Source organism: Coenobita brevimanus, chromosome 54 (assembly GCF_032717465.1).
Source record: "Coenobita brevimanus isolate Jiangsu-jjx chromosome 54, ASM3271746v2, whole genome shotgun sequence".
NCBI lineage: Eukaryota > Metazoa > Arthropoda > Malacostraca > Decapoda > Coenobitidae > Coenobita > Coenobita brevimanus.
In genome coordinates, this window is record NC_137007.1 from 35778163 (window position 1) to 35805749 (window position 27587).

Sequence of the window (27587 nt, forward strand, 5' to 3'; positions counted from 1 at the left end):
AGATGAAAAAAATACATCTACATCACACACTACGCAATAAACACATCTGCTGTTCAAACACCACTAAAAAGGGATGATACTCTCTCTTGAGTTTCTACGGTGCATGTGCTACGGAAAAGTTATCGTGCTGGTAAGATACTACTCATTAACCCCTTCAGTCCGATAACATAACCCCCATATTATTGTTCTTCCTATTACCAGACAATTACATTCAGTATAGGAAGCTTTTCGAATTGGAGGAGTGAGATATAGCCATTCATAAGCTATTTCACAGAGTCGTCCTCCTGTTCAGCTGAAAAATATTGTAGAACAGAGTGAAGTAAACAATTAAGTAGTCACAGGACTGAAGAGGTTCATTACACTAAAGAATATGATTACTGTGACGATATACTGTACAGGGCATGATGGTGATGAGAAGGTAGAGGAGGTTAACGACGCTCACGAAAACTTTGCTAATTTACTTACTTAAAAGGTTAATTTTATTATGATTTATATTATTGCTTGTAGAATTTACCCTTTTTCCAGTCAGCTATCTTCCTAGACGATTCATTTTGTCCAGGCGATTTTATTCTAACCAGACGATTTTATTCCGATAACGAGGCGAGGTCGGATGAGAAGCCCCTAGAAGCGAGGAGGTCGACAATCCCCTGCCTGTGGAGTTGAACCCAGGCCACGTTGACCTTGGTGGCCGCTACCGCCTGAGCCACCGCCCCTCGCGCCGTCAACAGCCCTCCGTCAGGTTTGTGCCGTCTCTCGAACTCCTCTAGCTGTTGGTGCAGGGGGGTGTTATGCGGAGGAAAGCAGTCATACATTTAGCTTAGTTTAACTGGGTATTAGCTGTGTTTGACTTGGATTCATTTAATTTAGTTTAATTTAGTTTAAAGGTTTGCCTAGTTTGGTCAGTCACGTTTGCGCCCATGTTCGAACTCCGGTCGTTGGGGAGGAAAGGGGAGAAGAGGGTTGCATGGGGAGATAACAGTTTGGTTTGGCTTGGTTTTAGTTAGGTTAGGCTTGTGCTGAGGCTCGGATCCATCCATGTTTGGGGAGGGAGGGTGTGAAGAGAGGGATCATTAGGTCAGGGGGCAGTGAGTGGTTAAGCTTTAGAATAATACACTGGGCCATGGCTAGCATCATTCCACACCTGCCCAGACTCCCTCGCTGTAACTCGCCACCTGTAATTATGATCCTAATCTGGACTGCACTATAATTACACGTGAAGGTGTGAGGGAATATGGGCAGGTGTGCAAGGGGAAAAGATGTGGTCATTAACTTTAGGTCATGGACTTTCTATGAGGTGGAATTTGCTTGACCCTATAAGTCCCTGAGTATGGTCAAGTAAAATAGTAACAGCCAGTCCCACATTACCATTTTCTGAGCTAGGAAGACCCAACGCAAGGTTACTCCAGTCTACAGCATTTAAGTCAATGGAGACAAGCCCATGCCCCTGACAGTGCTTACATACTTAGAAAAATTACCTGTCGCCTCTTGGATTCGAGCAAGCCCATCACCGACAGACCACCAGGCATAAACTCAGGAACACTTTTTCGCCTTTCAGTTTACTTTTTTCTTTTTATATCTTTTTTTTTTTCCTGTTCTAAGTCTGGATCAATTGAGGCCAGGTTAGGTGAGGGAGTCAGACGGGGTCAGACAGGATCAGGTGGGGTCACGGCCTACCTCTTGCAGCAGCAGGGTGGTGGTGAAAGAGCGAGTCACATCCTCTATCATTCTAGGCAAAGCGAAGAACGAGGCGCCGATACTGGGAGAGAGAAAATCATTCATTAGGCAAGTGCACAAAACCAACACAAACAAATACAAACAACACAAACATAAGCACAAACACAAATAAACACCGGTATATATTTTTTTGAAGACTAGGAGACATGAAATGGTTTTGAATCTTTCCTCGTCCTACCCGAATTAACAAGTCATAATTACATGAGGAAACATCTCATAAGTTTGTGAAACATCGTCCTCACCCTCATCATTTGTCCGACTTGCTGCTCATGTTTTACTAGGAATCTGTTATTTCGCCCTGGAGGAACTACTGACATATTACCACGCACTTACAATCTCTGTTTTACTGTACTAGAGGCTTGCTACTTAACCAAGGACTTACTATATTTTATTTAACTTGGACTTGCAATGATACCACGAAATTTCTATTGCTATATCTATGACTACGTGGACTTACTGGTGGTAGGCGGTGGCAACCATCACCCACTCGCTTGGTGTTGCACTGCCCACTTCTCCCTTCGCTCTTATCATTCTTTTTTGTGTCTGCCTTCCTCTATTTCTTCCACCCTTCCTGCCACTTTTTACTTCTTTCCACTCCAGGTGTCTCTACACTGAATGACAATCCTAATGGTTTCCCGTAACCCAGGGAACCATTTACAGCCCTGGGTGGCAACCATGTAACTAAATCACGGGATAATAGGGAGACTGCTATGGTGCCCCTGAGGTGGAGAGACACAAATACAGTGTTTAACAGGGAACCAAACCTCCTGGCTTTTCCCCACACCTCTGTGTGGCGAGGCGCTGTCTACCGCAAAGGAACACTGGTTCACTGCACGGGACGGCCCTGGAGGGGCAGTTGCTTGCCTACAGTTGACGGGTCTGCTCGGTCCTGGGTCGCTCAACAACAACAACATGGACTTACCATTTCGCCATTATTATTTCACCATGGACTTACTATTTCCTCATGAACTTACTACTCTGATATTCGTGTCCAGTGAGCCCTGAGGTAGTTCCAGGCTACCAGCGCCCCCAGCGGCTCCCTGGCTACACTGCGGAAGGTGTTGGCTGCGTCCTGGCGTCTGATGCCTGAAGAGGAGTTAAAGGCCCCATCGAGGTACCTGGGGAGGGAAGAAGTTATGAGACAGAGGACAGGAGAGACTGAGGAATGGAGAGAGAGAAAGAGATGTGGAGATGGAGATATGAATGGGATGGAGGGAATAACAGAAAGTTAAAGAATGAGTGTACAGACTGAATGATGAAGACGACGACCACTGTCTATCTATCTATTGCCAGACGCCACAATCCCGTAAGGGGTGGTCGTTTGTCGTTGAGTTAGTTGTTTTACGGGGAGGAGCACTAACCCTCCGCCAACCCACTAACTGACACATTGGGAACACATAGGCTATGGGTTGGTTATATGGTTACCACCCAGCGCTGTAAATGGTTTCCTGGCTTACAGGAAACCATTTGGCTTGTCACTCAATGTAAAGCCACCTGGAATGGAAAGAAGAGTACAAAAAAGTGACTGGAAAGATGGAAGAGGTAGGAAAACAGGAGGGCAGACACAGAAAGAGTGATAAAGGTCAATGAAGAAGTTGGCTGCACTACATCAAACTGAGTGGATAATAATAATAATAATAATAATATGCACCTTTTCTCACCTGTTCAAGATCCATATTTCCTGCGTACATGCCAGGGCGTCCTTCAGGTCCTCCCTTCTCCTCCAGGCAAACACCCACTCCTCCTCCCCGCCCTTCCTCACCGCAGTACAGCTCACAGCGTCGCGTACGTTCGTTGATACAGACCTGGCGATTGGAGCACTGCCAATTTGATATAAATTTTATACAGTCGCGCTAATTTAATATAGAGACATGCAAATTTAATACAGGTATACCGATATAGGCCCACTGGGGTTTATCGAACGTGGTTTCAGCTTGCCTTATGTGGCTTTACCTCACCTAACGTGGCTTTGGCTTATCTCTCTTACTTGACTCACCTGATCTCCTCTGGGTTGGCCATCCAGGATCGGTAGAGGGCGAGGGCCGGGATGACGCACTCAGGGTGGTCCAGTCGACACACCCACCACACCAACTCCCCGCTCAGCAGCTGGTCCGGCACTGTCCCCTCCCCGCCTTCAAGCCCTCCCAGAGAGCGGTACACGGGCAGCAGCAGGGAGAGAAGGTAGTGCTGTGGGGAGAAGGGGTTGAAGATACGTCATCCGCAGCTTAGAGACAACAGTTCTCCATCATCTCCCACTGATCATCATTGTAGCAGCAGCAGTTTACAGCAATGCATCCTTGACGCTTATAATTATCGTCTTCATGATACGAACCAGCAATCTAAAAAATCCATCACAATAATAATAATAATAATAATAATAAAAATCATCATCATCATCAGCTTTGTTACTCCCTTTCCCTCTCCTCCTATTTTTTCTGGCACCTTTCCTTCCACTCTCTCTCCTTATTTTCCCCTTCTTCATCATCCCGTTCCTTTCTTTTTATTCCTCGCTGTATTTCCCTCCTCGTTCCCTTCCATTCCTTCTACCTATATTTTCTCACCCCCTCTCTCCACTCTCTGCCCATTGCCCATTACCTTCAGCGCCCCATATGCCGGATCCCTGTTCATCATGTAGTATATATGTTGCAGGTTGTCCAGTGCCGCCCTCCACGCCACGTATTCTCGCTCCTTCTCCAGGTACCCCGTCAGTCCCAGGGCAACACGGTACGAGAGGCGCCCTGGTGGAGAGGGAAAGCATTTGAGACTGATTTTATATACATACATACATAAATACAAACATACATACATAAACACATACACGCATTCCTAGGGTTATTCTTAGACGTTAATGTTTCTTGTAAATATAACTGTCGTATCAGAAACGGCTATTGTGTACAAGGCAGTTCAGTATGAATGGTGACAGTGGGAGAAACTGGCTACTTCCAACCCCATGTTACCATCCTCAATACTCTTCAGGGCTCCGTTTATTTCTATCTACCCACGCCCTGACTCACTGGCCTTACCATCCTCAATACTCTTCAGTGCTCCATCTATTTCTCTCTCTCTCTCTCTCTCTCTGTCTACCCACGCCCTGACTCACCTGCCTTGGCCATGTTGAAGGCGTCGTCAATGATCTGTGCTCTGTTGGTGACGTGTATAGCAGTGTGATCCTCCTCCAGCTGCCTCGTCAGTAATGCCCAGTTCTCATCGTCGTAGTTCACGCGGTAGTAACCTATGTGAAAAGGCAGATAGATCAATGGATAGATGAATGAATAACTCAAAGGCGAGAGAGCTGGATAAACGGATTAGCACATCAGTGACATAAAATAGGGTTCATACTTCGCCATCCTTCCCCTAAGCACTCCCCCTACCAAACTCTCCCCCTCTGTTGGTGAGATGCGTAGCTATTGTCCAAAATAATCACAGTTTTCTATCACCAGTACAAGCTCTGCCAGTCTATAGCGCTGTTCCTCCCTTAGAGTGTGGCCAAGTGGCTGCAATTGGATATCAAAGGTACAATATACAGCCTGCATTTGCAAAACTATACATATAATGAATTTGGGACCAATTTTCCCTCATATTCGGAGATGACAAAATGCACACCCACACCCACACATACATCCACCCACTCACACACCTAAACACCTACACACCCATTTATCCCTCCTCCCACACACACACACACACACACACACACACACACACTAATGGAACAGCACCCACCTGTCTGCTTGACATTGAAGACGACCCACTGCCCCGGCTCAGGGTAAGGTATCTCTGTGGTGGCTCCTTCAGGATCCTTGCAGCTCAGCCACAACTTCACGCTGGTGTCGCTGAAGTCGGGGTGCTCCTGACTAGTGTAGGTCAGAGGAACCCACCAACGGAGAGAGGAAGAGGAGGAAGAAGAATCGTAAGATGATGATGCTGAAGGAGAGTCATGGGAAGGTAAGGAAGAGTAATCAGAAGAGTCCTGGGGAGAGGAAGAAGAGTCATGGGAAGAGGAAGACTCATGGGCTGGAGAGGTGTGAGGGGAAGTCTGTGGGTTCTCGAGTGTGAAGTGCTCCTGCTTGACGACCGCAGTAGTATTGGCGGTCCTCTTCACTGTGATCACCGGGAAGCCCCTCTGAGGCACGGACACGGGAGACAGTGATAGAAATGGAGCTGACTATAACAATGAACACATTGTATCAAACAATGAGCATGCTGTATCAATCAAGGAACACTGTACCAATAAGGAACACAAACAAATAATGTCTGGGGGTTATTAGAATGAAAATACAATTAACGTTATTCAAAGACATTATTTCTTTTCTGTTCTGTTCAAAAAACTTATCTGCTTTACTGCTTTCCGGGAATATATATATAGTACTGTGAACACGCATGGATGGACGGACGGATTTACGGTATGAACATTTACTTGCCGTTATCTTTGTACTACCGTACTTCCTGGTAGGCTTTTTAACACCCCCTCTTCCGTAACGATTTATATAGACAGCATAAGTAACATAACAAGTCAATATCAGCCTGCGTATACACAATTACATTAAGAAAGAAACTGTAACTCATTCAACTCGGCTGATTAGGTCGATTTTACCTCGTCCAGTTGAGTTTACAGCTGCGTAGGCCGTAGAAGATGAATTTCCCGCAGCTTTGGGAGTTGTCCAATTACATCAGATGAAAAAACCAACCCTCCTATCTATCTCACAATCAGAAGTTGGGTTTGCCCAACTCGCCGGTCAAACTTGGAACACAGTAGTGACGAATTCGTCCGAACGCTCAACAGCAAAACATAACCCTGAATGTTGCTACCGGGTTCACTCGCCATTCACCATCTCTCTTATTTTTACTAACTCCCGTGCAAGTTTTCTACGGTATTCATTAAGTATCTAACATCATGACTGGCTGATGCTTTTTTCTTGAACGTAATGGATGAGAAATACGTAACATGTAGAGAAATAATCGTGGCAGATCATCAAACAAGTGGAAAAATCTAAAGTTGCAGTTACCCTTGAAAGACATTAACGTTTTCTATGGCTATAATAATATATTATCATCATGGTGCACTAATCTACTATAAGTTATTAAATTTTAAGCCTCTTTCCTGGATTTCTCCATCCACATCTCAGTATCCCCATGGTACTCACCCTAGTCTTCATACCTTCATGTCTTATGCTAAACTAAATTTATTCATCATGCTTATATCAATCGCTATTGTTTTGTAGCAATAATTTTTACGCTTTTTCCTGACTTTCTTCGTCCATGATTTTATCCTGTTTATATTCAAGAGACTACGTAAGTGTCTGAAGTTAAAGAAGGTCCGTGTGGCAGAGTGAGGTATGGTGATGTGCAGTGAGATGCGATGTGGCAGTGTGAGATGTGTATTGTGTAATAGGTGTGGCAGTTTACTGTGTTTGTATGAAGTGATCTGTTAGGTGTGACAGTGTATGGTTGGCAATGCAGGCTGTGTCAGTGTGAGGTGTGGCAATGTGAAGTCTGTCACTGTGAGTTGTGTCACTGTGAAGTGTGACAATGTGTGAGGTGTTTATCGTGAGGTGTGGCGTCACGTGGTTGTGTGAAGTGTGTATGAGGTGTGGTATACTGTATGTGGTGTGTGTGTGTGTGTGTGTGTGTGTGTGTGTGTGTGTGTGTGTGTGTAAGATGTGGTGTGCGAAATGCGACTGAGTGTAGCCAGTGTGAGGTATGGATGGCGATGTGAAGTGTCACAGTGTGGTCACTGTGTGGAGTGCGTCAGTGTGATCTGTGGTAGTGTGACGTGTGGCAGTATGTTGTGTGCCAGGTGTGAGGTCTGTAATGGCTTATATACACTAGAATAGCTAAAACTCATACAAGCTTCCTTGGATGGAGTTTCAAGGGAACAAAGTCAAATAAATGTGCAAGAGATATGAGATTCCGTACCCTGCACCCTTACGCTACAAATGTTACACACTTTCACTGGGTACCCTCAAATTTGACTGAAACTTCGACCATTCACATCTTATTATTCGTTCAAGTGTTAGACTCTGTACCCTAGTCCTTAGCAGCTTATTGTATACATGTACTACGTATTCCTCGGTTAACCTACACATTACCAATATTTCAGGTTCATACCAGATGTTCCTCGTTTTACCTTGAGTGTCCTTGCATCATGAATAATACACGGAGACCTCTTTTTCACATACAAATTCCTTACAAAATGAATATTGCAGACTTATACCAGGTGTTCCCCGTTTTACCTTCAGTTCTTACATTGCGACTACCACCAGGAGCTTCCCCTTTCACATGCTGAGTCCATACATTAAGAATATTACAGCCTCATACCAGGTGTTCCCCCCTCTTTTACCTGCAGCGTCCAGGTGTCCATGATTGTCTTGACAGTGAGGTTGCCAGGTAGGGTGCCATCTCTGTGACCTGCTCGAGTTAGGAAGCCCCATAGGTCGTCCTGTTCTGCGTTCCCGTACTGGCTGAGGGGGTCAAAGGAAAGAGTAAGTGACTGAATAAGTGAGTGAGTGAGTGCGTGGGTGGGTGATTGAGTGAGTGAGTTAAGAAGCCCCACAGATCGTCCTGTTCAGCTCTCCCGTACTGACTGGGGAGGGTGGCAGCAGATGAAATGGAAGGCTGAGATTTATATCCAGCGAAGGTAGTAGGGTTAATATGATAGATAATTATTTTTAACAGTAAGGGTGTTGTGGTCAGATCAAGTTAGGTGTGTATGTGTGGGGGGGTGATATAACTAAGGGAGACTGTTTCTCAACCATTTCCTACTGATGTCTCTCCATAAACTGAACAAAATAGCCTATCGGGAGAAACAAAAATCTTACTGAATGTGTAGATAAAAACATACAGCGTGGTGAGGTAGTCGGTGAGGGCCCTCCTGAAGGTGGCGTCTGTCAGGAAGTGGTTCATCATCCGGGTAATTGACGCTCCTGCACGACAGTGAAAATTACTGTAGTTAATTCTCTTTAACATGGCCCAAATTTTCATCATTTTACAGCCAATTTCACGTAGCTCAGTGGCAGAAAAAGACAATACTGTGGCTCTACACTCTGTAGCACTTCCTCGTGACTAGCATAAGTCACACCCTAGTGTTAAGCTACTGTTTTAACTCAACATTCAAGATCGAGGGATGGCAATTTAAGGCCAAGGTAAAGTTAACCGAGTATAGAAGCGCATACACGTAAAGATTATAACTAGTGCATACAGGAGCAAATTAGAACCAGCGTACCCATAAGAATTACTACCAGCACGCACACAAAATTACTTCCAGCAGACACGAAATAAATTATGTGTTACGTTACCTTTGAAATATGAGATGTAGTCTAATATTTTACTGATGGTGGCGGGGTCGGGCATGGGAGGACTAAAATATTACTCTTAATACATATACCAAATTAATTCCAGAACACAAGAAATAAACCAAAAAATATGTGTTAAGTCACCTTTGAGATATGAAATGTTGTTGAATATCTCATTGATGGTGGCGGGGTCGCGCACGGGTTGACTGATGGGCTGTGAGGTGCGGAGGGCGTCATACACCATCACAGTCTGCAACCTCGACACCACGAAGATGTCCAGCATGCCCCACGTTGGCTCGATCTGGGTAAAGAACAACGCCAACAGTCCCTTTGAAGTCACTACCTAGCCTCTCCACTGAACTCCCTGGCTCCAGTGCATCGCCTAGCTCTCTGCCCCACAGTTAAGTATTTTCCACAGTGCTGTGTAAGGACGAGTTTATATACATATGTTCTGCATTTATATTTTTACCGTAAGTGGCATGTAAAAATTCAGTAACCTAATCTTATTTATCTCTTTTTATCTACCTATCTACACCAGTCAATCAATCAGTCACTCTGTCTATCAACGTATCTATTTAGCCATCCATCCACCTACTTACCTGTCTACCTACCTATCTACGTAGCCCCTCACCCCCTGCCCCCCCTCACCTGGTCCACCGCCACGTCAGCCAGGTAGGTGGCAAATCCCTCGTTCAGCCACAGGTCGGTCCACCAGGCCAGCGTCACCAGATTGCCGAACCACTGATGGGCCAGCTCGTGGGCCATAAGATAACACACCCACATCTTGCGACTGGCCGAGGACCGCGCAGGGTTGTAGAGCAGCCCGGACTCTCTGTGGGGGGAAGGGGAGGGATGGGTGGGGTGAGGTGGGGTGGGGTGGGTAGGATACGATAGGATAGGGTAGCATGGGATAGGATAGCGTAGCGTAGGGTAGGGTAGGGTAGGGTAGGGTAGGGTAGGATAGGATAGGATAGGATAGGATAGAATAGGATAGGATAGGATAGGATAGGATAGGATGGGATGGGATAGAATAGGGTAGGGTAGGGTAGGGTTACGTAAAGTAGGGTAGGGTAAGGTAGAGTAAGGTAGGGTAGGGTAGGGTAGAGTAAGGTAGGGTAGGGTAAGGTAGGGTAGGGTAGGGTAGGGTAGGGGTGTTAGCGCCTAAGTGGTGACATGTAGAGGTGTATGATATGTAGGAGGACTACCGGGCTTTGGGAGCAGGCTGTGAAGCCTATGCCCAGAGTCGAGCACATTGAAAAAAAAAATGAGTATATACCATCAAAAATAGGTCAAGGTCATTTATATTTGATACAAGTACTAGGGTTACCCTAGGGTACCTTCCTGTATAATATCATCAAGATCTAAGTACAAAATGCAAAGAAAAAAGATACTAATACTAAAATAATAAGCTTCGCCATATATTATATGGCTAAACTTAAAAAAAAAAAAAAAGTTCAGGAGAAGGTAAAGATGAGGGATAGGGTGAAGAGAAGAACGGAGTGGGAGAAAAAGAGATACGTAGGGAGGAACTGGACGAGAGAAAATGTGAAAAAAAAAATTATTAGGTGGGAAAAACAGGGCACTGTGTTCATAGGCAAATTTTCTTTTATAATATCACGGTAAGGAATTTCAACGCCATTAACTACTAGACTGGCGTTACTGAAGATATATAACTGATAACATAAAATTTCTAAAATCACACACACACACAAAATTAGTATACGGTTATTTCATTCTCAAGAATAAAAAAAAAATCATGCTACTTGAAACAGAGATGGCTGTATATATTAGTAACCACCCTTGCAAATATGGGAGAAACTTTAATATGCAATGTATGGAAAAACCGCAAGTATACGATGAATAAACAAAACTGCTATACACAATATATATATATATATATATATATATATATATATATATATATATATATATATATATATATATATATATATATATATATATATATATATATATATATATATATATATATATGTGCCACCTAGTAGTATACAGGATTTGGGCTGGGTTTGTGTTGTCCTATCCTGTGTATATGTCAGGACTCCATATTATAATAATACAACTCAGAGACAGATAGATAGATAGATAGACAGATAGAAGCACCAGCCAGGGTGTGAGAATAGGAAGTGTGTCAGCGAGAATCGACCAAAAGGAAATGAGTTCAGCAAAGACTTAATCAACAGTATGCCAGTGGGCACCGGAAACGCTACATACACAGACACACACAAGCTTCTAGAACCCATACCTATGGGTTATACACGTGGCACATAGCCCTCCTAGAGAAGTCAGGAAGGAGTAGAGAGTCAGAAAGGGGCTATTCACAGAACCGAAAGGATCGTGGAGAGAGGAAATAAGAAGAGGGGTCCGACGAGACTTAGTGAGTAAATTACGTTCCTGTGTAATATTACACTGCTCAACTTAGATTTTTCTTGAAGATAATAAATCAAGATCAACCCTATGTATTCATCTTTAACTCATCCTGCCTTCGACTAGCACAATAACTTTAACCAAAACTAAGACTTACATATTACAAGACCAAAGTCACATATATTTGTTCGTTAGTGTGTGGGCGCGTGCGTGCGTGCGCTTATATAACATAATCAATCCAGATGGGAGCTTAACAGGTCATCACAAAGCTCTCGTCTAGGCTACCACACTCTTTTCTCGAGCTGGTGCAGTTTCTGAACTATAAAGCCCTCAGATTACCTGTAGTGGAAACGTAGAATCATGCATTTTATAGAATTTTGACTAAGACCTTTGACCTCCCTAGTATGTATTTCAGCTGCGTTTAGGTTCTATCTTTTAAAATCTTCATACCAGGTCTGGTTATATTTTGAATGAATATTCACTTACTGAATGATGAAATATGAATCACATTATTGCATTGCCTACGTGCAGAGAATGGACGTAAAGAGCTATCCTTATGGGGAAGACTGACCTAAACGTAATGAGCCCCCAGTTCTCCATAGCGTTGGGACTCATCTCAGGGGGGCAGATGAGGTCGGTCTTGGGCAGCGGGAAGGCCACACCAAAGTATTTCTCAAACACCTGCAGCCCCAGCACGGCCACCCGGGTCCCATACTCTAGCTGGTCTCCCACCGATGCTCTCGCCCACGCTAGCCATTCGGAAGTGAAGATGAACCCAAGGTGAGGTCTAATGTTTGCCACTATGATACCAAATAATTATCTGTGGAGTTACTGCTGAGAGAGGCCAGCTTCAGGATGATGGTCAAGTGGTACAACAATGAACTGTTGATTGTAAGGACACAAAATTGATATCCCATCAAAGCTGGAAAAGTCCGAGGATTTGAATTCTGTCAAGTCTTGACCGATTTTCCACACATCACACCAACATATAAAAACACTCTTGTTCATACCATTGCCCCACTTCTGCAAGAAGTAGCCCTAACGTAGTTCATTACAGAATATAATCAGCATCTAATCACTGAAGTGTGATTGTGTGAAGTCACTTGTGCATAGGTTGACTGCTGTGTCTTTGAAAATTTTTGTATGTGGCCAGAATTGGATACATTGCAACAAAATGCAATAACAGATCCAGGAATTTCTATAATAATCTTCTGAGTCCTGATATTCAGTCTGTACTATTTTGTTTGGGAGTAAATAATATCTGAATTTACCCTTCTTTGGAGACAGACCCAAATATCTATGGCATGATTCTCATAGGTAGACAATTACTAACCCCATGCAATGGCATTGGATTTTAAGTACTATTTTAATTTTTTCCCCATAAGATGACATTTAAAACTATGCATATTCATCAGTACTGTGGTGTGGAAGGCTATACGTGTCTGTCAGTGTATACAATGGTGATTGTTCTAGTTCTTTCTCATGACGAATGTCGGATGAATGAGTTAAGGGTGTGGTATCGTGACATGCCTTGGTTTTTCTACCACATGCAGCACACTGAAATACCACCACCCAACAGCCACTGGATTAACTGCTACTATGTACAGCACATCACAGTCTGTATTACACTATCTATAACTATTTACAATGGTTCAGCTTACCCAAAGGCTGACAAATTCTGGCATAAATAAGAAGACAAGCCAGCCAGACAGCAATATGTGCGTCAGAGAATCACCAAATTTGTCACGAAGGCGATCTCAGAAGTTAAAACACCGAGATAGGTTTCCATTAATTCTTGTCTGCTGTGTGTTATATCAGTGAAAGCATCACATTAAATTATCGTCTATTTCTATGTACAATCATTAAATTTCACAGGCAAGCTAATCTCCACGTGGGATCTCAAGGGCTCTCCACCTGGCCACACCTGAACGTAATGAGGCCCCAGTTCTCCATGGCACTGAAGGAGTTCTCAGGGAGAGTGATGATGTCGATTTTAGGGAGGGAGAAGGGGATACTGAAGTAGAAAGTGTAGTAGTTCAGAATCCAGGGGGCGATGCGACCAGCCAGACCCGTGTACTTCTGCATCGCCGCCCTCGTCACCACTGAGGGAAGAGGTAACGGAGGGAGAAGAGAATGGGAGAATAAGGAATGGAGGGGAGAGGGTAAAATGGGTGAAAAGGAGAAGAGGGAGAGTGAGTTATCGATGAAGGAGAGTAAAATAGGATAAAATGCAATAAATGAGAATGGGGAAATATAGAAAGGAGGGAGAGCAGTAAAATGGGACTGAATGCAACAAACGAGGGTGGGGAGATAATAGAATGGAGGGAGATGAGTAAAAAGGGATAAAATGCAATAAATGAGGATGAGGTGATTATGGAATGGAGGAAAAAATAGTAAAACGGGATTAAATGTAATAAATGTCATTAGGTTTCCTGGATTACAAGATACCTTTGGGCTTCTCTCTCTCTCTCTCTCTCTCTCTCTCTCTCTCTCTCTCTCTCTCTCTCTTATATATATATATATATATATATATATATATATATATATATATCAGATATGGCAATAATGGAAAAAGTTAAAGTGAAATGAGTACACATATTGCCTACGTGCCTACCTCTGATGAGTGTGAAGGAGCCGTCTCGTCCGGCCACCACCCTCATGGGGAAGTCCGTGATGGCGAAGGCGACCAGGTAGGTAGGCATCACCACAGAACGCTCAAACTCATCCCAGTACCAACCATCCTGCCCCTCCCTGCATCGCAAAATTAATATATACCCATTACGTCATTTACAGACAAACTGACACCAAACTCACAAACAAAACTCACTCTTCCTCCATCCCTCCCTTCCTCTTCTGTCATCCTACACAGGAGTGAAAGCATGTACCCGTAGAGGCATGCTTGGCAGTATCATTCTCTCCCTCTCATTGTCTCTCTCTCTCTCTCTCTCTCTCTCTCTTACACACAGACACACACACACACACACATACTCACATAGGGGTAGAAGCACGTAGAGGCATGTTGGACAGCGCCGTCATGCCCTCCCGCCGCGCCAGGAACACAGCGAAGGTGGCTTTCAGGAGCGGCTCGTCCATGCAGGGAAAAGCCCGTCGCGCTTCAATAACTTGGAACTGTGTCGCCGCAACCCACCTGACCACATGGAGACAAGAGAGTGAGGGGTTGTTGCTGATGTCGTTGTGGCTCCAGGATCATCTGAAACGTGGACCCTGTGAACTGCAGGCTTAAGTTGTCCTTCTCCTTCAGTTCGCTATCCTTCTTTTGGGGGACAGACAAGTAGTTGGGGGACGTTCACATCACCAGGCAGTTGAGCTTCCTGGTTATATTGGCGTCACCACATGAAGGCGTCCCCCTCCAACACTAGTGCAAGGTTACTTCTTATCACCGTACTATAAGACCAGCTGATAACACGTAAACAAAGTCTAATTTTTCAGACCCTTATTTTGTGCGAAACTATTTTTGTTACCTACTTTATTACCTAACTACTGTTACAAAGCCAGCCGATCACATATAAACACAAGAAAAGGCAGGGCTCTTTAGTTTTCTGACGTAGTTTTGTGCTGATTTACACACAGAGAGCGAGGTTGCTTCGTAGACGGGCCTGCTTTTCTAGGAATTTGCGGGTATAACAGAGACTACAAAGCATTCTCCTCCTTCCGCACTCATCTCTTATCCTCCTTCCCCCCCCCCCACACACTCTCTTACCCTCTTCCTCCTCCTCCTCCTCCTCCTCCTTACATTCACCTCTCCTTTCCTTCATCCACACACATTCCTCTAACACTCACCGGTTTTTCCCTCCATACTCACATCCACACACATCTCTCCTCCCCTTTCCTCACCCTACTCACACTCACTTCTCCCAAAACTTTCCTCCCTCACATCTCTTCCTCTCATTCCTCCCCCATCCCCACACTCACCTGCATTACACACCTCATCTTCCTTTTCCACCCCCTCCCCCAACACCACCTCTCTTCTCCCAGCACTTCCCTCACACTCTACTCTTCCCCCCAGCACTTCCTCCCATACATTTCTCCCTTTCCTTTTCCTCCCCCCCTCCCCTCCCCCAGATCACCTCTCTTCCCCTGACACTTCATCCACATTCTTCTCTTCCCCCACAGCAATCCTTCCCATTCATCTCTTCTTTTCCACCCCTCTCCCCTCCTCCTCTCGATACAAACCTCTCCTCCTTTCCCCCCTCCTCTCCATACAAAGATCTCCTCCCTCCCTCCCTCCCCATCTTTCTCCCCACACTCACCGCTCCTCCCCATTCTCCTTCGTGTACTTGGACCTATAGAAGCCTCGTGGACGCACTCCCAAGGTGCCCACGAAGCTCACGGAGAAGCTGTAGTTCCGTCCCTCCAGCAGCTCCTCCTCCACCTCCACAACATACATGGAGCGGACGGCGTTGTAGCGCTGGTGGAGGATCCTGTGCTCCTCGCCGCTCCCTCGATCCACAACCTAGCAAGGGAAAAGAAATTGACTAAGCAGAGACACAGGATGGTCCGTATACTGCCCCTTATGTCTGTGTGTGTTGCGGGGACATCTCAACCTGCTTGTGTCAGAGGCGCACACATTTTGGCTGCTTCGTGAAATCAGTATCAGTTAGGCAATTCATAGACGCTAAAAAGACAGCCATTAAAAGGCATGCAGAGGATTACGCGAAGTAGAAGGACAAAGCAAAGACAGACACTGTACTCAATTCCCTTTAACAAGGCCCAGATTTTCGTCGTTTTGCAGCTTATTTCACGTAGCTCAGTGACAGGAAAAAGACAGTGCTACGGCTCTACATCCTTTCCATAGCATTTCTTTGCAACTATCATCATATTCTGGTGATACTTTACTTTTACAACTCAAGATGGAAAGATGGCAATTTTAGCCCAAGTTAGAGTAAAAACAGTATAGTAACGCAGACTGATTCACTCCCGCAATACACGAAAACTGAGATGTGCAGTATAGGGACGGCCCTTTGTATTAATCAGTGAGAACATTGCGCCTAACACGGAACCTTTGAGAAGAATCCTTTTACTCTTTAACCCAAGCCTGATCACATCTGGTGCTGAAATTCGGACCTGGATTGTAAAGTAAGGGTTGTAGTCGGCTTACCATTCGCGTGCACTAGATCAACGTCAGGATTCAAGAGATTGCGGGTTGAACAGTGAGCGATCTTACTCTTTTTTGTCTCTTAAAGGTAATAATTCACCACCACCACCACGACCACCAGGAGGGATAGGGAGGAGCGATGCACGATAGATAGAGAGAGGGGAGGGAGAGGGAGAGTTAAAAGAAGGAAAGCTTATTGGCAGAGGACAGGGTGACATGGAGGCGATTTGTTTGTGGCCACCTCTTACGGCAGTGGTTCTTCAACTTTTTCGGCCCCGATACCCTAGGCTCAACTCCAAGACAACCTAGTACCCCCTCACTGATATTATTACTCTCTTCACTTTCAATTTTCTGTAAAAAGGGAAAACAGAATGGCTATGAAATACTAGTACGGTAGTTGCCAGATAGTCGTAGTTCCCATACACGAAATTGTTCAGTTTTTTTCAGGATGCCATTCTGAACACCCACAAGATACCCCCGGGAGTATCCGTTTATAGACAGATACAGTAGACAGATAAATAGATAGATAGACAGATATATGCTATACCGGTACATGTTTTTATATATATATATATCAACGTACATTAACCAAAGAACAGGAAAAGATAATATTAATATGCCATGTGTAAAATATAAACTACCAAGGATATAAGAAGGAAGGCTTAGTGAAGAGGTCAGCCCTGGTTGAGGCGGTCCGAACTAATCTAATTCAGCTTATCACATTCATCCCAACTAGACATGATGGAGTGGTGATGGTGGTGGTGGTGGTGATGGTGGTGGTGGTGGTGAAGTGTGGAGGAGTGGTGTATGGAAGGTGGTGTAGTGATGGTGAAGTAGTGGTGGAGAGAAAGGTTGCGTAGTTATGGGTGGTGTAGTCATAAGTTGAATGGTGGTGTAGTGGCAGTGGTGTACTGGAAGTGAAGGGGTTTAGTGATGATGTAGTGAGTGCAGCAGTGGTGATGAAACAGGATGGTGTGGTGGTAGCAGTGTACTGACGAAGTGGGGGTTGGTGTGGCATGGGCGTGTAGTGGTGATGGTGATGGTGGTGGTGGTGTTACAGTAGGAGGTGCAGTGGTGAAGTGGTGGTGCAGTAGGTGATGTAGTGAAATGGTGGTACAGTAGGTGGTGTAGTGGTGAAGTGGTGGTACAGTAAATGGTGTAGTGGTGAAGTGGTGGTGCAGTAAGTGGTGTAATGGTGATATTGGAGGGGCTGTGTAGGGGTGATGTAGTGAGAGTTATAGTGGTGTTGAAGGGTTAGTGCGACAGATGTGATGTAACTGGCGTGAGTGTAAAGGAAGCATCAATCATCTGCCCATCAGTCAAACGAGTTCTCAGTATGCCTGTGTGGATGTCTCCGTACCCTCGTAACCACTCTCTTGTTTAACCACGTATTTCTAGGGCGATGAATTACTCTGGCCATGGAAAGTCAATGCACAGTCTGGATACATAAAGATTTAATTACCTCTGCTTCATTAGGTAAGGGAGGGTTATGTATTCAGCCATATCTGTCTGTCTGCGGTGGACGAAAACCAAACAGCTGCGTGTACCCTTTTCAATTCCCGTCTAAGGTTGTACTTCTACCTCGGCCGATTTTTGGTATTCACTGTATTTCACTTAACAAAACCCGTGTCGGTCATTCCTGTGTTACTGACTTTCACCACGATGTTCAGCCGCTCTCACAACTTACTCATTTGATTGCAAAGTAATAGCATGTGACGAAATCTCACACGTAATATAGCTTGTACCTGTGAAATAACGCCGAGAAATTCAGATCTGGATGATAGGTGAGTGGATTTCTCCTGCTTTAACACTTACTATTTCCATATTTGGATCATATCATTCCTGTGTAGCAGTGGGAAATAGGGTTATGACGAAGACGATGAGGATGAGGATGATAAAAGACGACGACGACAATCATAACAGGCAGAAGCAAAAGCATAAATTCTGAAGAGTACTCACGTTTTCTACATCTTACCTTCCTGGAACTATAAATACTTACGTTCACGTGTAAAATACATAAATACACATCAGGGGCTACGTATTTTTTTTTTTTTAATGCAAGGAAGAAGGAACCAAAGGCCAAGAGCCCACAAATTGTTCCTTCCAAGAAGAAAACAAAAACAATACAAGAGAGAGCCAAATTCAAGATCTGCCGACAAGGATGCCACTGATTACCGTATGTATTATGTTGTTATGTCACCCTTCCCGCCGACAGGATGGTTTGTTTGTACTCGAAACCTACTACTCATTCTCAAGGTCAGAGTGAGAGAGGATGAGAGAAAGTATGAGAACGAGAAATGAATGAGGATGATGAAGAGGATGTAAGGGACAGTGGTGGGGAGGAAGGTGAAGGGTACGATGGGTTGCCAGTAATTGTGGTACTATACAATTTTCACAATAACTTCGCCTAAAACTAACATCTCTCCTTACTGAATGCTAAGATATAACAAGAAATTAACACAAGAACGTAGAGGCGGAGTTAGTCACGTAGAAGTGCCACGGAAGGGACGCAGATCCGTAGTATTTTCGTATTCCGTTATCGAGCTAAAGGAAACAAGCTGCAGATGGACGAGAATCACCCAAGTAATGGTGAAAAAAGTAAAGTACTGTAATTTCTGGACGGCAAGGTCGGCAGAACAGGCTGCGATTAAAGTGTTCTTAACTATACTTGGAAGAAAGATAAAGACAGAAACACAGATAGGCATGAATGGATAATTAGACTGATGAAAGATGTAGATATATGAGTGAGTGAGTGAGTGAGTCGGTGGGTGAATGAGTAGGTGAAAGAGTAAGTAGGTGGGTGAGTGGGTGGAGTGACAGTGCGAGTAAGTGACTGAGTGAATGAGTGTGAGCGTGTGTAAGACCAATGCTACTAAGAATCACAAATCGGTACCCGGGCAGTTTCGTTGATAGTGATGATATCGACCATGTGCAGGAAGATATGATGTGTGTTGACCAGTGCCGTGACCTCCACCTTGACGTAGCCCTCAATGCTGAAGCTGCCCTCCAGGAAGGCTTGAAGTCGGACCTCGTAGTGGGTCGGCCGAAGCGTCTTGGGCAGCCGAATCATCCCATAGTCCTCCTGAAACAGATTGAATTTTTTATTTTTTATATTCGTATTTATTTATTTATTTATTTATTTATTTTTTACTATTACTTTCATTTCGTCATCCTGATATAGCTGGAACCTTTATTAATTTCTTTGTCTGTCTCTTCTTTTCTTTTTTTTCTTCTTCTTAATATTATTATTATTATTATCATTATTATTAGTTGCGCAGGGATGCTCTCATCTGAATATGATCGTCTGACTAATAAGTGTAACGGGAATAGAGGGAGGTGGAGGCCGCAGAAGCTCCTCTCCTCAAAATTCATACCCATCGTGGTTATCTGCTTTAATAACCCAATATACAGACTATAAGAATAAATCTATTCTAATCTTTTTTTTATTTTTTTTTTGTGTGTGTGCGTCCGACTCTGGGCATAGGCTTCACAGCCTGCTCTCAAGGCCCAGTAGTCCTCCTACATACCATACACCTCTACATAATTATACCCTGTTTACTCTAACTTGGCCTAAAATCGCCACATCTCCATCTTGAATGCTAAGTTTTAACAACAGATAAACACTGGAAGCTAGTAACGAAGTGCTGGGAAAAGGAAGTAGTGCCGTTGCATTATACTTTTCAGCCACTGAGGTACGTGAAATAATAAGCTGCAAAAGAATGAAAATCTGTGCCAAGTAAAAGAAGCATAACTACCTAACTAAGGAGAATAACGTACAGTATCATCGCGTCCGCATGTCATTTGGGAGAAAAGGCACAAAAATATGGAAAAAAAAAGAAAAAAGGAAAAGAAAAAGAAAACTGAGAGCCTTAAATGATATGCTTCAGTGAGGCAACAGTCGCCACTCAGCTTTGGCAACTGTGCACTTCATCTGGGCGAAAATGACTCACTGGTGGTGTGATCTTATTTAATTACGCGAATACGATGCCATGTGAAGATAGTAATGAACAAATTTTTTTTTATCTGATTAATAATTTTGGATGTATTAAGGTTAACATTTTATCTAGTCTTCAATGGTGTATTGAATCATTAGAATTTTCTGCATCACATCTTCAACAAAGAGGTTCGGTGCTGGAAAGGGACTTCTTCATGTGATGGCACCGATATAATCAGTAGGCTCCGCTGCCCCGTTATTCAAATGTCCCTCAGCACCTTCCCTATCCCCCAAATGAGGATAGTGGATACTAGGAGGGCACGTTCAGCCGGCAGTCCACTGTGTTCATGTTCAGATGAGCCTGGGGCCACACCAACACAGCACTCTGATACTACCCCTGGAAAGACTGATGAATAGTACATATTCCATGAGTATACACTGAACTGAACGTATTGTTAGGCTATAAATATTCGCACAGATGTCTCATGTAATAATACATAGCATACCGGTATATATATATATATGGTATTCATTTTGGGCGTTATGCACATGTTCATTATATACACCTAATCCGTCTATATAACCTTGGTAACACACACACACACACACACACACACACACACACACACACACACACACACACACACACACACACACACACACACGCACGCACAAACACCGCTCAAAAACAACACAAGCTCTCACTCCTCGTCCGCGAATTTAACAAGGACAGACGTAAAAAACGGAACTGGAAAAATATGCAAGAAATACGAGACAGTGTAGGAAAAAATTAAGACTCATTCACCCAGCCCCAACCTCGCTACGTGAACACCTGCGAGGCAATTAAATTTTCTCCTTGATCCCTTAATGGTGCTAATCATCTCAAACTTCCCTGCTGCCTGTGGAGGAGCAAGAGGAAGAGCAAGCGGAAGAGGAAGGGCAAGAGGATGAAGATGAGCAAGAGGAAGAGGAAAAGCAAAAGGAACAGCAAGAGGAAGAGCAACAGAAAAGCAAGAGCAAGAGAAGGGCAAAAGCAAGATCAAGATCAAAAGAAGAGCAAGGGCAAGAGAAGAGCAAGAGCAAGAGAAGAGCAAGAGCAAAAGAAGAGCAAGGGCAAGAGAAAAGCAAGAGCAAGAGAAAAGCAAGAGCAAGAGAAAAGCAAGAGCAAGAGAAGAGCAAGAACAAGAGAAAAGCAAGAGCAAGAGAAGAGCAAGAGCAGAAGCAAGAGAAGAGCAAGAACAAGATTATATATACAGCTCCCACCCTATGATAAATCAGACCAAGGCCCGTAATATCGTCGGTTAATGAAGCTCCCTAACTCCATTCTCTAATCGACTTAGTTGGCTTATTACACCTTACCGGCACCTTCTGTGCAACATAAATCTATTTAATACCGCCATACTCTGGATAAATAACGTACAAGGGGATATTAGCCAGTCATAACCAAAAATAAATAGTTAGGGAAGAGGTGTTAGGGAGCTTCGTTAACCGAGGAGAGTACAAGCCCCAAGACTAAAATATAACTTACAAATCTCAATTAGCCCCTTCAGCTCGAGAACGTTCTTTGCCTCCTTTTTTTTTTTTTTTTTTTTTTTTTTTAAGCTACCTCCAGACGCAAATGTTCAATTTAGAAAAGACCCATCCCCTTACCCCCACCTGACCTGATCAGCTGATCAGACTAAATGCGGGAGAACATCCCCTCAGGGCCGCGTCACCATTTATTCATTCACAGTTTCTCTCCAATCATTCCTATCACGCGCAGCCACTCTCCATTGTTCAACAGACATCCCTCTCGCATTTAACGCTCTCTTCACATTTTCCATCCATCTTTTTCGTGGTCTACCTCTCAGCCTTACACCTTTCACATCCGATCCAATTATCTTTTTAACCAATCGCTCTCCATCCATTCTCTCCATATGCCCAAACCATCGCAACACCCTCTGCTCAACTCGATCAGCCATCTCCCGCATAACTCCAGTTCTCCTTGGCACTTCATCATTTCTCACTCGATCCATACGCGTTGCTCCACACATACTCCTCAGACATCTCATCTCCATTACATTCAAAGTTTTCCCCTCTGCCACACCCATATTCCATGTTTCTGCCCCTTATAACGCAGTTGGGACCACTACACCCTCATACAGCCTTCTCTTTACATCCACACTAAGCGAACGACATCTAAACTTTTTTCATTCCTCCCAGCACCTTTCCCACTTCATTCATTCTAAACCTCACTTCTGCATCTATTCTTCCATCCACAGCAACATGTGACCCTAAATACTTAAAACACTCTGCCTCCTCATGCAACTCACCATAATATAGACATAATATTGTCTATATTTTTGCACATATCCATTCTTAAACTGTATTAATTTTTGTACATGACCGTTCTTAAACCGTATTCATTTCTTTTCAGAGTTTTAGAAAATGTGCTGCCTGGATACTAAAACAATAGTAACGACATTGTCCTTCCCGACCCAAGCATACAGCTCATCTTTCAAAACATAAACTATCGCGTCCCGAAATGTTTGCTATTGTAGTCTACACAGCAAGTTTTTTAACTTATGTAAAAACTCGAGCTTCCAGTATTCATGCCCCTATAGAAACATGATTTAAAATACATAATAAAGACTGTATCCCTTTATTTGTTTCCGTGCGCTGATAATCATTCAAAATCAGATGTTTGGGACACATTCACACTGTCCCCTTCCTGAACGATGCATTATACTTCGTTCCCTTTTTATTTAATTTCATGTAAGTTTAACACAATAATAAAAACTTATACAGAATACGCAAGAAACTGCAATTAAGGCGAATACAATAGCAGGCTACTTACAACTGGTGGGGTGGGCGTTGGTGGGGTTGGGGAGGTGGGTGAGGCGAGGTAGGGGAGCAGTACCACCACCCACACCACTATTCCACACTTAATCCACACTAACATGATCACTACGCTGGCGAAGAATGAGTGGAGTGAGAGTGAGATTGGAGTGTGATGGAGTGAGTGAGTGTAAGTAGGAAGTGTTGTGGGGGTGGAGAAATTGTGGGAGTGAGCTGGGGGAGAACTGAGAGGGGGATGAGAATGTGGGAGTTGGGAGTAGAGTGGGGGAGAGGTATGGTGGGAAAGGGATGGAGTGGATGTGGAGATGAGTGGGATTAGATGCGGTAGTGGAAGAGGAGAGTGGGACTGTATGAATCGATAATAATGATAATAAAAACAGAGTACTTATATGAATAGTCTGCAGGATATAAGAGAAGGGGTTATGAGAAATAGCTGTTGTAGAAACTGAAGTAACAGGAGTAAGAAAGAAAGAATGTGAAAGAGTACGAGTTTGTGGTGGAAAGTGAAGATTAGTAAGAAAAAGACTGGTAGAGTGAAACAGTAATATTAAAAAATGGAAGAAAATGAAGGAGAAATAGTAAGAATGGTAGTAAGTGACATGGAAAGATAAAGAAAAAAAAGTCAGAATGGATGTCAGTGAAGCAAGAGGAGTGTGTAAAGAAGGTGAAACAGAAGGAAGATAAGTAGAACGTGAAACAGTTACAAGAGGTGAAAATGAAACAGCAAGCGTTGAAAATATGAAGGGAAAATTTAAATAAGAGTAAGACTGGTGTAAAAGAGAGCAGAGTGTGAGTGACGTGACGGAGTGTATGAGGTGGCAACAGAGACTGCGCGAGAGTGAGTCTGAGTGTGTGTGTGTGTGTGTGTGTGTGTGTGTGTGTGTGTGTGTGTGTGTTAAGAGAGAAACCGCCCCAACAGAGAGCTCTTTCAGATGGGTGGCAGTTATGGCGGGTTATAAGCGTGTGTACTTGACGTCACCTCCTCACTCCCCAAAACCCCCGCCGCCTCCTCGCCCCCATGATAACCCCCGTCACCCCATCCTCCCAAGACAAGCCCCCCATCTCCCACCTTCTCGCCTTATCTCCCTCTCTCTCACTCCCGTATTTACCTGTCGCTAACCTCTCACCTTCCGCACTAAAAAGTGAGAGTGGGTAGAAACAACAAAAACACAAATATAAACTTTTAATACATAATAACATTAGAAATAAATAACAACGTAAGTACCTGAAAACAACAGAATAACATCAATACTCTCCTCTATCACCTCCACGACGGAGAAGTAGCAGCAGTATCATTCTGGCCATCCCCAAGAGAATTAGTTCAGCCCAGGGAGGACCTCTCGTAGTGAAGAGGGATTAGGGGATAGGGTGAACTAACATAACGCCAAACCAACAAACTGACACACACGTAACTGCCTTATCATGTACGAGGATATTTAGAATAAATTAAACTGAGGTACAAGAAAAACAGAGTCCACTTAGCTGCAAAGCTCAGTTGGCAACGTGGTTTACCTACCAGTGTATCTATGTATTTATCTGTTTATTTATTTAGTATTGTAATTACATAAAACAAGTAATAAGGACGATTACAATCGTCCTTGGAAGGTACTACTTTGGAAGTGGCGTTGAAAAAAAGGGCATGTAGCAGGTCTTGTGAAGCACTCCTCGGGGGGAGGGGGGACAACCACATTTACATAAAGTCCAGGCTAAGACCACTGCAGACCAGGGATTGTTTGGTGATATGGATATAAAGAGAGATGAGAGACTGACAAATTATATATGCAAATTCAGAATCAGATGGAAGAGAGGACGAGAAAGGCCATAGAGGAAGGTAGAAGGACGGTGTGAAGGAGGCCTGAGCATCACTGAGGATGAGAGGCGTGTATTGTGAACAGCAAACTGAAATGAAGAGATGTGATCTATTACAGGCAAGAAGAGAAGTTACTGAGGTACGGTAAACCATCAATCAGCAGGGCCAGGTTGTGGAGTTGTGGATGTTTAAAATTGTTTTGGTGTAGATCATTACACAACAGACGAGAGGCTGAATGTAAATGAATGAGGTTGTTGCCCTCCTTTTGAGCGGCGCCACCCTGCTGGGTCGGGTAAGAGTTAGCTTGTTATAATAAATAAATTATGTAAGAGTATTTTGAACTTTCTACCACTACCAAAGCCTCTCAACATCGTTCCAAAGTTTAACATGAATGAAATTAGTAAAAACAACGGACGGGGTTACAGCACTGACGAAAGTGTGGGATGAATGAATGTGAAAGTAAAGAAGACCAAGTATGGAGAACATATGAGGAGAGTATGTATGCAAGAGTTCGTAAGAACAGAATGCAAGGAAGGATGGAAGAGTAAGTAAAGAATAGTAACAGCAAAGGGAGGTGTTGCAAGCCGACGAACACTTTCAGTGCCCTGCCATATCCCCCTGGACAGAAAATCCCTCCTCCTGCAGCCACTCACTGACGACGCTCGAATATCGCTCCCGCCACGCCATGTTGTGAGCAACGCGACGCAGTGCGGAATCTGAGGCGCGCACCACACTCGGGTCGTCACGGTGTGCGTCACGGAACATCTTCAGCTGGGGACAGGAAAGAAAGCTGGGGTCGAGGATAGAGTGGCAGCAGTATCTTAAGCTATATTGACGATGTTTTTGAGAAGAGCTGACCAGTGGGATTACTTGGCTGCTTCTAGGGAGAGCCTGGAGAGAGTGGCACAGGAACGCGTCGAGGAGGTTCACGTTGGAAGTAATGTTTTATCGGCTGAATATGAATTGTTATAATACTGATGAAGACAAAGAAACTGACACTGTGAGATACTCTGTTTTAGGGATCACTGAAAGATGAAATGAAACGCACAGAAGTGAAGACTGACAAGTGCCAAAAACAATATTACCATACAAAGTTTTATTTTTTATTTATTTCTTTTCTTTGCACTTTATTATGGGTCTTATTCTAAGGCATACTTGAATTGTCACGTGTCTACCTCTACTTCTGAGCATCTAAATTTTGCTCTCAACATGTGAGAAACTTTAAATGTGAACGACTTCAGGTTAGTTTGTGTCATGGATGTTGTACATGACTTACTCTATTTTCAGAAAACTAAAAGGTTAGACGTGAAAGAGCTTCGTTTACCGACACAAGTTACTGAGACTACAAAGTTGGGAGAAAATAAAGGAAGAAAATCACCTTTTGAATATCGAGGCGAGTGTTGAAGGACTGTGTGGCCGCCATCACCAGCTTCTCCACCCCGATCTTATCCTCACCAAGCCTGCCAACACGAGAACAACTGGTCACAAAACACAGAAGGTAAAGAACGTAACTCTGTGTACACACTAAATATTCATCAGACACCATGGATGTAATGTGAAACTTTGTTTTTTGTTACATGAATAGTTATGGATGTAGGTATAAGAATGCAGTAAGAAAACAATATATGTATGAATAATGTATAAATGTATGATTTTAGGACCAATATACTGTACTCTATAATCCCTTTTCCTACGATGACGTCTCATATTTTCAATTTCATGTTTACAATTATCAGGAGTTGTTACTCTGTGTAAAAGAACTCCTTAGAAGTCAAGAAGCTACTGAAAATTTTATTTGTTTTCTCCAGTTTGAAAAGGCTCTCCTAAGCTGAATATAACTGTCTCAAGGGTAAGAATAAAATGCAAATTATATCCGCAGGGTAAAGGAGGTGGAGTAACTGTGTGGTGACTGACATGTGTGATAGGTGGTGCCAGCGTGATGTGATGGTGTCCCAGGCGTCGTGGTTCTCGAAGTGCTGCTTCGTCTCTGTCCCGCCCTCTGTACCGGTCTCTGTTCCATCCTCTGTCCCCACCGACACGTCATTTCGGAACCCGCCTATCGTCTCACTCGTTCTGCACCACGACACAACATGTGGTCAGCACTACACTCTCTTAATGTACTGAATGCACACAGCTGCAGTGGCCGAGTGGTTAGTGTTATTAACTACGAAACTGCCAGCCCGATAGCGCTAAGGTTGGAATCCTAGTGACGGCAGCTGGCGCCACTTGGTTCAGGAGTCCAACCACCCTTTGCGGGTTGGTTGGTAAAGCGACTACCTAAGGTAACACCTAGAGATAGTAACTGTGGCAACCTGGATTATGCAATAGTCCTGTATCCCAGAAGAGTAGGTGAATAAACCGTCACAGACTCAAGGCCTAAGTATGAACACCATGGCTATGCGCCTCACTGCGTTTGCCGCCACCTTTGCCTTACACAGAATACTTACCATCCCTGTAAGTGTATTAACTTGCTTGCCA

At 43.9% G+C, this 27587-nt stretch overlaps 2 protein-coding genes across 2 annotated transcripts in view; both read right to left on the reverse strand.

The window, feature by feature from the left end:
* Nucleotides 1-545: 545 nt before the first annotated feature.
* LOC145400958 (aminopeptidase N-like) lies at nucleotides 546-23396 on the reverse strand. The gene is made up of 19 exons (XM_080273323.1): nucleotides 23298-23396; nucleotides 19421-19609; nucleotides 15683-15885; nucleotides 14404-14559; nucleotides 14026-14162; nucleotides 11983-12160; nucleotides 9675-9858; nucleotides 9171-9327; nucleotides 8576-8657; nucleotides 8075-8195; nucleotides 5758-5857; nucleotides 5458-5616; nucleotides 4835-4966; nucleotides 4330-4472; nucleotides 3731-3921; nucleotides 3396-3539; nucleotides 2709-2852; nucleotides 1675-1756; nucleotides 546-767 (listed from the first exon to the last, which is right to left on the reverse strand). Exons 2-19 carry the CDS (start codon nucleotides 19595-19597, stop codon nucleotides 585-587), a joined length of 2673 nt encoding a protein of 890 aa, XP_080129449.1. The 5' UTR covers nucleotides 19598-19609; nucleotides 23298-23396; the 3' UTR covers nucleotides 546-584.
* The window catches only part of LOC145401091 (aminopeptidase N-like), a 32464-nt gene continuing 25598 nt past the window's right edge, over nucleotides 20722-27587 (reverse strand). Inside the window, exons 15-18 of the mRNA XM_080273463.1 lie at nucleotides 27024-27182; nucleotides 26488-26569; nucleotides 25763-25880; nucleotides 20722-20858 (exon numbers count right to left, since the gene is read on the reverse strand). Coding sequence (XP_080129589.1) covers nucleotides 20722-20858; nucleotides 25763-25880; nucleotides 26488-26569; nucleotides 27024-27182 — 496 coding nt within the window. The remainder of the gene's footprint in view (nucleotides 20859-25762; nucleotides 25881-26487; nucleotides 26570-27023; nucleotides 27183-27587) is intronic.